The 11,538-nt window shown below is 52.0% G+C and overlaps 2 protein-coding genes across 2 annotated transcripts in view; one reads left to right on the forward strand and one right to left on the reverse strand.

The window, feature by feature from the left end:
• Positions 1–2,758, forward strand: part of LOC102497916 (keratin, type II cuticular Hb6-like) — a 6,079-nt gene extending 3,321 nt beyond the window's left edge. Inside the window, 4 exon segments of the mRNA XM_027766197.1 lie at positions 3–65; positions 334–554; positions 2,419–2,450; positions 2,586–2,758. Of these exon segments, the coding sequence (XP_027621998.1) occupies positions 3–65; positions 334–554; positions 2,419–2,450; positions 2,586–2,758 (489 nt within the window).
• Positions 2,759–9,900: 7,142 nt separating this feature from the next.
• Positions 9,901–11,538, reverse strand: part of LOC102495824 (keratin, type II cuticular Hb3) — an 8,122-nt gene continuing 6,484 nt past the window's right edge. Inside the window, 4 exon segments of the mRNA XM_006163170.2 lie at positions 9,901–10,088; positions 10,583–10,614; positions 11,244–11,495; positions 11,497–11,534. Coding sequence (XP_006163232.2) covers positions 9,901–10,088; positions 10,583–10,614; positions 11,244–11,495; positions 11,497–11,534 — 510 coding nt within the window.

Consider the following 11,538-nt stretch of genomic DNA (forward strand, 5'->3'; position numbering starts at 1 on the left):
AGATCAACGAGCGGAACCGCATGATCCAGAGGCTGACGGCCGAGGTGGAGAACGCCAAGTGCCAGGTACGGGTCATCTGTGCTCGAGACCAGAGCCTAGCATCCCACCCCTGTCACACAGCCGTGGAGGGGCCCGCATGGACCTCAGCATTCACTCTTCAGCATAGTTGTATATATGGAGTTCTGGTAGTGGTCTCTAAGGGAGATCCAGGTGACCATGGTGAAAATGTTTGCTTCTGGTATCTGCTAAGCTGAGTGGGCGAGGCTGGACACACCCTTCTAATGGACAGAGTAGCCCAGGAACACTAACCCTTGCTCTCTTCTGGGTTCCCAGAACTCCAAGCTGGAGGCCGCGGTGACCCAGTCTGAGCAGCAGGGCGAGGCGGCCCTTGCTGACGCCCGCTGCAAGCTGGCTAGTCTGGAGGAGGGCCTGCAGAAGGCCAAGCAGGACATGGCCTGCCTGCTCAAGGAGTACCAGGAGGTGATGAACTCCAAGCTGGGCCTGGACATCGAGATCGCCACCTACAGGCGCCTGCTAGAGGGCGAGGAGCAGAGGTGGGTCCCTTAGCCCTTTAATTTCCCAGCCTTCCTGGGTTCTCAGCGTAGTCTGTCTCTCACACTCCCGGCTCCACTCAAGTTCCGTTTCCAACCCTCTCCATCCTGCAGCTTCAGGTAATTTGTGTAAATCCTTTGAGTATGATGTAGTTTTAGCTGTATCTCTGATCCCCACCTGGGCACTGATCTGGGATTGGAGCCTTCTATAAACCTGTTAGAGCCATCAGACTAATAGCAGTCATCCCTGTTCTTGAAAGAGCAAGCTCAGCCTTGGGGCCTCTTCCCTGGTGCTTCCTCCCTCCCAGTTTTTGTTGCATGTTCCCCTCAGCATCCAACCCTTTTCCCTAGCCTGGTTCTTGTTCTGGCTCTAACCCCATTCCTGGGAGTTTAGCTTTCTCTCATAAGGACTGTATCAGGGAGAGCATTCCATCGAGTCACATTTACAGTTAAAACGATTACCCCAAGTGGTCTTCCATTTCAGTTAGACACAGGACAGCGACTGTCCCTTTAGGTCGGAATGCCTTGCTTGCTTGCTTTGGAGGTGTGGGGGGAGAAGACCCATTGGTCATTCCCCTTCCTGTGGCTGGAGGACAGTCACACAGCTCCTGCTCCTAGAAGGCTAACACTCCCAGGACTCGAATGTGTTCTTTGCTTCCTTTGTGGGTCAGCTGACCACCTGGAGCTTGTCCTCTTCTTGCATAGAGCTGGGCCCCAGGTCCTGGGGGGAGAGGAGTGTGCAGGGTGAAGATGCAGAGGGAGGACCTCTCTACTAGGGAGATAGGGACTCCAGGTTCGGTACCAGGAAGTCCAAGTGATCACATGGTGAGACTCACAACAATTCTATGAGTTGCACTGGAAAGCGCAGGAGGCACAGGGTCTGATGGGGCCTGGGGAGCGTCCTTAGGGAAGAATTCTGGGAAGAGGAGTTTTTCGAGTCTGAATTTGGAAGTTGGAGCTAGACCTGGAAGCTGAGTGGCCCACCCTCCACAATTCTTGGCATATCTCAGAAACTTTGTTATGGGTTACCTGGGAAACCTGGGCATGCGATAATCTGAGGAGGGCTGAGGGTTCTTCTCTTATTTGAAGCTGATTCCACCAACCCTTAGCCACTGTGCTTTCAGGGAAACTCCATTTGCTTCTCCTAGAGAGACAATGTTGTGCGGGGAGGAAATATGGGCCAGGTAGAATTAGGTGGCCCAAGTTAGAATGTGCCTCTGTCATTGGTCATTTCTCTCTGGGACTCAAGTTTGTTCATCCGTCAAATGAGAGCACTGGGATGGATGGTCTCTAAGCCTGTTCTAAATGGGTTCTAAAATTTCATGCGTTCATCCAACAATTACTTATTGAGTCAGACATTGCTTTCAGGCAACATTTATTCTATAGTGGGGAAGAGCATGAAAAACAAAAACAAACTCAAAACCAAAAAACTTCTACCCTCCTGAGGCTGAGGTTCTAATGACACCAGTCAGATCAGATTGCTCTCAGAGGCATTTACAACTTAATCAGGAATGGTAGCAGCTAATATTTCTCAAGCGCTCACTAGGTGCTAGGCACTATGCACTTTACAGGTATAATTCGATTAATCCTCACTGACAAGTAGTTTTTCCTGATGAGGAAATCCAGGCTGAGGGAGGTTAAACCTGAGGGTGCATGGTGAATAAGCCCAAGACGAGCTGCTGGGAGCCATTCCACTCTCAGAACACATACTGTGACCAGGCTAACCTGGCTCCTGGCTTAGCTGGTTTCTGGCCCCTTCCCCTTGGCAAGGGCCCAGCAGGAGGGTCATGGACCGCACCTTCCACCTTGGCCGCGGGGTTCTGCGACTTGGCAGCGGCATTGACCTCTCCCTTTCTTCTCCCAACAGGCTGTGTGAGGGTGTCGGCTCCGTCAATGTCTGTAAGTAGTCCCAGCCCTCCCTTTCTCCCGCTGGGGTGGCCCTAGTGCCTTTAGGGAAGGGGCCTTTGCACTTGTTGCAAAGCCACCTGGCTGTGGCTGAGCGTCATGCTCTCTGCCTGTCTCTTCCCCATTCAGGCGTCAGCAGCTCCCGCGGTGGCGTCGTCTGTGGCGATCTCTGCGCCTCAGGTGCTGCCCCTGCTGTCACAGCCAACGTCTGCAGCGCCCCCTGCAGCGGCAACGTGGTGGCGAGCACTGCCTGCGGCCCCTGCGCCGGGACCGGCGGCTGCGGCGGTTGTAGGAAGTGCTAGGAGGTTGCAGCCTCTGCCAGCGACCTTCGCCCTCGCCACAGCCAGGACCTAGCGCAACCGGAATACACCCCGCTGCCGGCCTCCCAAGAGCCGGTGGCCAGACGTGTCTGCCCTGCACGCCTTGCCTTCCCTCTCTGCTCCCCTCCGATCGCTGAGCTCCGGGAAGCTGGGCGGTGCATGGTCTCTTTCCGTAGCCTTTCCTAGTAGTCATTTATTGTCTGGAGGACTCCTCCTTTCTTTCTGTCTTCTGTGTTTTGCTGGATTCATTGGATCTGCCTGATCCCTGTCCCTGAGTTTGGAGGAACAGGACAGGCCCTAGAACCACCCTGTCTGCACTTCCTGGAAATCTGCCTACCTGCTTCTGCCTGTGGCATGGAGATGGGGATCACTGCTGCTGGTCTTCCCGTGACTGTGAGGGACATGACCTGTGGGAGGGGAGAGCCCCTCTCTTCCATGGCTGCCGCCTGCAGAACCTTCTGAAAAACCAATGGTTCACTGTCTTTGTTTCACTCTGTGTTTCCAATAAACTAATTGTAGCGAATCAAACCTGGTGTCCCAGAGCCTTGAAAATGCCAGGGCCCTCCACCAGTGGGTGCTCCTTGCCAGAGATTTCTTTAGGACCTCTCCAGCCACCATTTCTCCACAGGTGAAAGTGACCGTGGTGGTGCTGCCCACCTGGCCTTGAGCCAAGCCTTAGGGAAATGGAAGGAAGACTTATGGAGGAAGGGAATCTTGCAGGGTGTCTCTAGACCACGCTTTCTCCACTTCAGCACTGTGGACACCGGGGACGGATCATTTTGTGTATTGTGTATCACAAATTGTATATCATTTTGTACCATCCCTGGCTTCTGTCCACTAGGGGTCAGTAGTATTCACTTCAACTGTGACAAGGGAAGATGTATCTCAGTATGGCCAAATGCCCCAAGGGATTCTCAACCAGGGTGATTTTGCCCCCACCCCAAGGTCATTCCTGAAGAGGGAAAGTACCTAAGGAAAGGAATAGGGATGAGACTTGGAGAAAAGGTATTCAAGAGCAGCAGAGTGGGGGGGGGAGGAAGAACACCGTGTCGAGCATCAGGAGAACAGGTTCCAAGTCAGGGTGCCGGCTGCCATCTACATGTGTGACTTTGGGCACGTTGCTGCGAGCCTCTGCACTGCCATTTTCTTGGCTGTTGCTTTGGTCTGTTCTCTGTTGCTTAATAACTGAATACTGCAGACTGGGTAATTTACAAAGAATAAAGATTGACTCAACTCATGGTTCTGGAGGTCTGAGGTCAAGGGACCACATCTGGTAAGGATCTTGGTGGTAGAGAAGACTCACTGCAGAGTCCTGAGGTGGCACAGGGAGTCCCATGGTGAGAGAGCAGGGGTCGTGTCTGTTGGTGATTCTGCTCTGGTTCACCCCCTCTCCCCGTAAACCCATTAGGGTTCAGTCATGAGGCCCCACCTGCTGATTTTATCTGATCCCCATGTCCTCCCAAAGCTTATTAATCCCATAGTCGATCACGTTTCCATCTGCTTAATACCATCACAACCAAATTAATTTTGGAGGAACACATTCAAATCATTGTATCTGTTGAACGAGGAAGGTTGGACAGTATTTCTAAGATCTTTCTAGCTCCCTAGTGAGGTCTGGTATTCGTTAATACTGACTTATGTTTGCATGCTGGCTCAGGCATTTCCTAGTTCTGTGACTGTGGGCAAATCACTAATCCTTGCTGAGCTTTAGCTTCTTCATATGTAAAATGGGATAATGATACTTACTACTTTGCGTATTAAGGAGACAGAACCAATAGATTTGTATAGACATAGAAGAGGGGACTTATTTGGGGATTCAGCTCATATGATTATGGCAGCTGCGAAGTCCCACAACAGGCCGTCTGTAAGCTGGAGACCCTGCAATTCTGGTAGCATGGATCAGTGCAAGTCCTAAGGCTTCAGAGACAGGGGAGTCAATGATGTAACACACAGTCTGAGGTGAAAGCCCGAGAACCCTGGGGGCTGCTGGCATGAATCCTGAGGTTGGAAGGCAGATAGACACACTCACAGTAATACTTGATTAGAATCCTAGGTATTCCTTAGTCTGGTCAAGTTAACAACCAAGACTAACCATCACAAGAGGTGTTTTGAGTATCTATGGTACATAACAAACCGCTCCAAAGGTAGAGGCTTAAAGTAATACTTGATCATTCTCATGATAAACTCTGTTGGATTATGAGCAGTGTTTGTACTTTGTGTGATGTTGTTTGGGGTGCTAGAAAGTCTGGAAGGTCCCACAGGGCCTCACTAATGTGGCTAGATTTGGTGCCAGTCACCAGCTAGGAGCTCAGCTGCAACTGCTGGCAGGGTGTATCAGTCAAGGTCCAACCAGGGTATTTTGAACAGAGAAAGTTTAATGTAAACAATTGTTAGCTATAACGGAGGACCAGAGAAATGGGAAAGATTGGCTACTCAAATGTAATAACTCCAAAGAGCATAGGAACTACAGATATGAGGGGTAGCCCCCACCCCTAGGCCTTTTCTCCAGTGTCTAACGATAATTTCCTCATTGTCCATCGGCCTTCACTGTCTCCTTGAGGACATTTAGACTCATGCCTGGTCCCAGTTAGGTGTTGTTGCAGCAGCCCCCTCTACCAGGTACCTACTTCTCATTCACTTATCTATTTGCTACATAACAAGTATCCACAAACTCAGAGGCTTAACATAATACTATATTTCATAATCACGTGGATTGACTGGATGACTTTTCTTCTTCATATTATTGGCTGGGGCTCTGGGATGACTAGAAGGTCCCAAAGGACTTCATTCAAATGGTTGGCATTTGGTTCTGGTCACTGCTTGACTGTTTAGCTGGGATTGATGGCCAGGGGGCCTCTGTTCTCCTCCAGGTGCTGCCAATTCTTTTAAGGACTAAGTGCAGAAGCCCCAGAATATCCCTCCTCACCACTTTCAAAGCAGTCACGGGGCCCATCCAGGTTCAAGGGGAGGAGAAATATGCTCCATCTGTAATATGAGGTGTGGTATGTACAGAGAAGGGAGGGATCACTGGGGCAGTTTTCCTAAAGATAACTGTCACAGGAGGATTAAATGAGACAATACAAATACAAATTTGGAATATGGTGCTGCATATGATAGATACTCAAAACTTGGTATTTGTTATTGTTGCTGTTCTTACTAGCACCACAGTGGCATAGCAGTACAGCATTCCTAGTCTCTAAACAGCAGGAGGCAGAATGGGGTGCTGGGGAAAGACTAGGGTCTGGACATCTGGAAATTTAGGTTCTTGTCCTGGCATTGTCATCAAAGGTATGTGGTCAAACCCTGCTATAGCTTCAATAGTTCCCTCCAAATTCATGTGTTGAAATTTGGTTATAATGGTATTAAGAGGAAGAAGACTTAATATGACAATGGGATTAAAATATGGTCATGCTCTAATCCCTTTTCCTCCATTCTCCTCCCAGGATCTTGGGCATGCATGCACATGTGCCCAACATGATTTTCAAGCCACCAAGTCGGGGATTCGAACCACGGTAGGCCATGTGGGAGTCCAGCAATATAACTATCTTCTGTTGGATCCCAAACTTCTATTCATTATAACTCACCCAGACTCAGGTATTTCTGTCATTAGCAAGAGAGAACAGACTAGAACAAGCCCCTCCACCTTTTAGAACCTCTGTTGATTTACCCCAAGATGAATGAGGGAGAGCTATGGTTGGTACGCAGAGCAGGGTGGGTGCTGAGGGCTGCTACCCTGGATATTGTCACTACCATGGCCTGTCTTATCTCAGGCTTGTCAGTGCAGAGAAATCCGATGTCCAGATAGCATACATTGCTCAGCAGCCCTCAGGAAGCTCCAGACAGACAGCTGGCTTTCCATGAAGCATGGAAGGCCTTGTTAATTGGCCCGTGCCAACTACCTCTTCAAGATGGCAAGGAAAATGCCTGGATGGGAGTGGGAAGGAGAAATAGAGAAAGGTTTTGAGGGATAGAAGAGTTAGGGTAGAGGGGGCTATGGGAAAGAAGTGTTTGCTATAGGGCACGTGCGCTCGTCAGAAAGACAGAGAGAGACAGAGAAACAGAAAGCGAGAAATCACCCCACCAGGGGGGATGGCCATGCTGCAATCCCTTCTCCTCTATTCTCCTCTCGGGATCTTGGGCACGCACACACACGTGCCTGGTGTGAGTTTAAGCCACCGGGTCCGGGACATGAACCGTGGTCGACTACATGGGCGTCCAGCGACATAGCCATTACGCTAACTGCTGGTCCCTCATTTTAAGCTTTTGAAGGGCCCTGGAGAGCAGTACCGCAATTGTCCACCACCAGTCTTACTGAACCCATTAGAGCTCCAGGATGTTCCCTGCTGTTTCTCCAAGTCCACCTCTTCATATGCTCTTCCCCATGTCTGAACACATCTTTCCCTTCTGTTAACACCTTACTTATGTTAACACTTTCTGTAACACGGAAACTTCACAAGGACAAGCATCTTTGACGGTTCTCTTCACTTACCTGAACCCAGTTCTGTATAACAGTACCTGATACATAGCAGGTGCTCAGTAACTATCATTTACTGAATACATATGCTCCTGGTCTTCCTTTAGGTCTCAGCTTCAATCCTACTTCCTTCAGGGAATATTAACCACCTTCGCCTGCTTGGTAATCCTCCAACCGTGCTTCTCTCTTACTCTCAGAACTAAGGCCTGCGGCTCTTTGAGGTCAAAGTGGCCGTGCTGGCAGAGGTGTGGCTCGGGACTCTGGACTGGACGCTCTAACAATGGCTAGTTTGCAATGCTCTGTTCTGCCTGGTCCCTTGAACTGGTGGGATGGAAGGAAGGTGGGCCATCTTTAGGGACATGGAGCTTCCCTGGGCTCCTCTAAGTGCATTGTTGACCTCCCAAGGCTGGCATCCCTATGAAAGTCTCCTTAGTCCCCTGGGAAGAGAGTGGTAAAATCCCAGAGCAGTGTTCAGGGTCACTTCTCAAGGTCAGAACAGAGAAGGCCCTCAGGAGCTTCTGGTCCAACCCCTCATTCGGCAAGTGTCAGCATAAGGGAAAAGTGGGGGCACTGGGAAATGGGGTGAGGCACTGAGAGATCCACTGGAGTGAAACACAGAGGACTAGTAGGCCGAGTTAAGAGCCTGGACTTCACCCCCAGGTCAGTGTGCTTTCCAAAGGTCTGTCTGCTGTGTAGTGGGAGCTGGAAAGGGAGGGAAGCAGGACTCCAGTCAAGACAGTGCTGCCCAGGGTGTGGGTGGTAGTTACAGGGGAAGAGGAAAAGGGGCCTCAGCTCTCTAAGGAGGTGGAAAAGGAACACACCAGCATTAGTTACTTTTGAGGGAGAAGCATGGACGGAGCATAGGCTCTGGTTTAGGTGATGGCAAGATCTGAAGATCTTGAGAGGAAAGATGGGAAGAGACGAGTCGAGGGGTGGGCAGTGGTGGGGTAAGATGTCTAGAGTTCAAGTGGAAGTGTCTTGTAGGAACGGGGGCATGTGGCTCTCAGGCTGAGCAGTGAGGGTGGGAGGATCAGGACTCTGAAGTCCAGTTGGGGGATTTTAACAAGCGAGGGCATTTGCCTTGGGTGGTAACTGAAGACAAGAGGCTGATGTGACTGCAGAGAGCTGAGAGAAAGACTCCAAGGTCCCTCACAGTGCCAGGTGAGGTTGCCTGGGGGCCATGAGCTAGTGAGAAGGACTGCCGGGAGGAGCTGGGGCCTGGCCTGGGAACGAGGGGAGTAAAAGGCCCAGGGCATGAGGAAGTGAGAGGTGGAGCGGTAACAGGAGTCGGGGGTTCACATGTGGAGCCCGCAGGAGCCTGGGGGCCTAGAGTGCCCTGGAGGGAGTGTGGCAGGGCAGCGTGGTAAGATGGTGGGAAAGGCCAGGGTGGTGAGGGAGGAAGTGGACTGCAGGAGTGGGCTGCAGCCTCACGAGGTCTATTTCTGGCCTGAGTCTGGGATGGGATTAGAGCTTCGTTAGGTCTTCCTGCCTAGAGCTCTCCAGATCCTTTTCAAGCAGAGGGCAAGAACAATCAGGCCGGGAGGGGTAGGGTTCTGTCTGAGCTTTGGGGCTGAAACTCTGAGGCCTTGGGGATGAAGCCACGAGTGGGGGCAGTTGGGCAATTGAGGAGACTGTGTCCTCCTACCAACCTTGGGGCTCTGGAGGAGGCTGTCGGTGCTGAAGAGGGGCCTGTATATGGGGCCGGGATGGGGAGGGGAAGTCCTGATGGTCTCATCTCCCCTTGTTTCATGTGCAGTATGGGGAGGACAGGGGCAACGGATGGGGTGGAAGCAGACTGACACCCGAGGATGACTGTTGCACTCTGGTGGTTGCTGCCGTGGTACATGAGTGTGGTGGTGTTGGGAGGAAGCAGAGTGAGTGTGTCCAGAAAAGGAAGTGGGAGGGGTGTGGGGAAAGAGGGCTAAAATCAAATGTACATATGTGTGACACATGCACACTCACACACATGAACACACGTGCACACACACACACTGCCTTCCAGCAGATCCTATGGCTTCTATTTGTTCCCTTCAGAACCAGTTGGAAGGACAAAGGCCCCACTGCGCCATATTGATGAGTGTGACTTAGGCGAAAGGTGCTGTGACCACAGTCAGCACTGCTGGGACAAGGGCACTATTTAGAGACAGGCACTGCACATGTCCAGGTTGAGGACTGGCCAGAATGGCCCCAATGATGAGGCGAGCAGGAGAGTGGCTCCTGGGGATGAGCTCGCTGGTGTATTCTCAGGCCATCTTGCCCGGCTGGGGTTCTCACCAGTTGGTAGTCATGGGATCACTCCAAGAAAACGAGACATCATGGCACAGAAAGCGGGTCCCCTGTTTATTGGGAAACAGGAGACAAGACGCCAGAGAGGCAAGGGAAGCAGTCCAGCGATGCTCCTTCCAGGGAAGGAAAGCCCCCCTCCCGGGAGGGGTCGAGCTGGGATGCGGGAAGGGATGGTCCACTCCTGGCAGCAGGCCCCGTTCCAGCAGGATGAGGCGAGCAGGAGAGCGGCTGCTGGGGATGAGCTCGCTGGTGTATTCTCAGAACACAAGTGGGAAGTCACCGATGCGCCACTGTTCTCAGCCGGGCGGGGGCGGTGGAACGTCTGACAGGCAGAAGAAGCTTCCCTGGCTTTCTCTCAGGCCACCTAACACCTGCCCTGGCCGCAGAAACCCCCTCCGCAGGTGGTATTGAGCTGGCCGCAGGGGGCGCACATGCCAGTGCTCACTGCCAGGTTCCCGCTGCAGGGGGCGCTGCAGGCGCTGCCGGTCACGGGCCGTGAGCCGGAAGTACAGAGGTCTCCGCACACGACCCCGCCGCGGGAGCTGCTCACACCTGCAGGGACAAGGGCAGGGTAGGAGACCTGGCTGGTGGCCATCCCATCCCACCACCTTCCTTTGCTCTGACTTGTCAGTCACCCAGGGAGATGCAAAGAGCCTTCAGCTCTAGTTCTGAGTATGTGGAGGGAACTAGAGCCTGGGAACCAGGAGACCTGGGTTCTGGTCCTGGTTCTACTTTGTGACCTTGGGCAAGCCCCTTCCTCGCCGGATGTCAGCTTCCTCACCTATAGGTGAGGCTATGCTGAGTGACATCTAAAGTCCCTTCCTGCAGTGACACATTATTATTTTTTTCCCTCCTCAACTCCATTCGTGTCGCAAGTTTCTTCCTGCAAGCTAACCTCAATCTCTCCTGCTGCATGGCCAACCTCCTCCTCTTTACTGGGGGAATTATGGAGAATGCTCCTCTCAGTGTCAGTATATAGTCACAGCCAGAAAATCCTCATTGTTGCCCAACCTAAAACGCTCCTTTTCGGGGCTCAAGATACTTACAGACATTCACAGCTCCCACACCTTCACACAGCCTGAGTGAGGCAAAGAGGAGGAAGGGGAAGAGAGTGGTTAGGATGAGATGATCAGATTGCATAATCATTAAGTGGTGGAATGGGTCAGTTCTGGCCTATGTTTCTGCCTTTGTGCAATTTAGAGAGAGCAAAAACACGATTTAGCAAACAGGGTATGGGCTGGCTTTCAGCTCTCGCTTGTCCTTCTGTTGATGGCCTTTGTGCCGTGTACAGTCTGAACAACCATATCTGGCATACCGGGAGAGGCTCAGCTTTAGGAAGAAGGTGCTCTTGGGCACATGAGGCCAGGGTCAGAGTTTGGCCAGCAACTCTCCTCTAGAGCAGGTGACCTAGAAACCAGGCTGGGTATGGATCTTGGAAGAACTGAGGAAGAAACAACTGTAGGTGCTCTGAGAGGTAGACTGTCTAGGTTCTAATCCTAGCAGGACCCTGGGCTCTCTGGGACTCTGAACATTCAATGAGACTGGCAATGTGATGAGGGGAACATGTCCAAGTCCCCTAGATCTGGAACCCAATCAAACAAAACTAGTTTGGGGACAGTTCTGGGATTGAGGTTGAGATACAGAGGAATCAAGGGTGAGCAGATCTGTGCAAGTGGAATTTTTGGGTCAAGTTGAGTTGGGTCTCACCTCTGTTCTTCACCCTCCAGCAGGCGCCTGTAGGTGGCGATCTCGATGTCCAGGCCCAGCTTGGAGTTCATCACCTCCTGGTACTCCTTGAGCAGGCAGGCCATGTCCTGCTTGGCCTTCTGCAGGGCCTCCTCCAGACTGGCCAGCTTGCAGCGGGCGTCAGTGAGGGCCGCCTCGCCCTGCTGCTCAGACTGGGTAACCGCGGCCTCCAGCTTGGAGTTCTGGGGGCCCAGAAGAGAGCAAGGGTTAGTGTTCCTGGGTTACTCTGTCCATTAGAAGGGCATGTCCCGCCTCA

This window comes from Tupaia chinensis, unplaced genomic scaffold (genome assembly GCF_000334495.1).
Source record: "Tupaia chinensis unplaced genomic scaffold, TupChi_1.0 Scaffold141469_1, whole genome shotgun sequence".
NCBI lineage: Eukaryota > Metazoa > Chordata > Mammalia > Scandentia > Tupaiidae > Tupaia > Tupaia belangeri.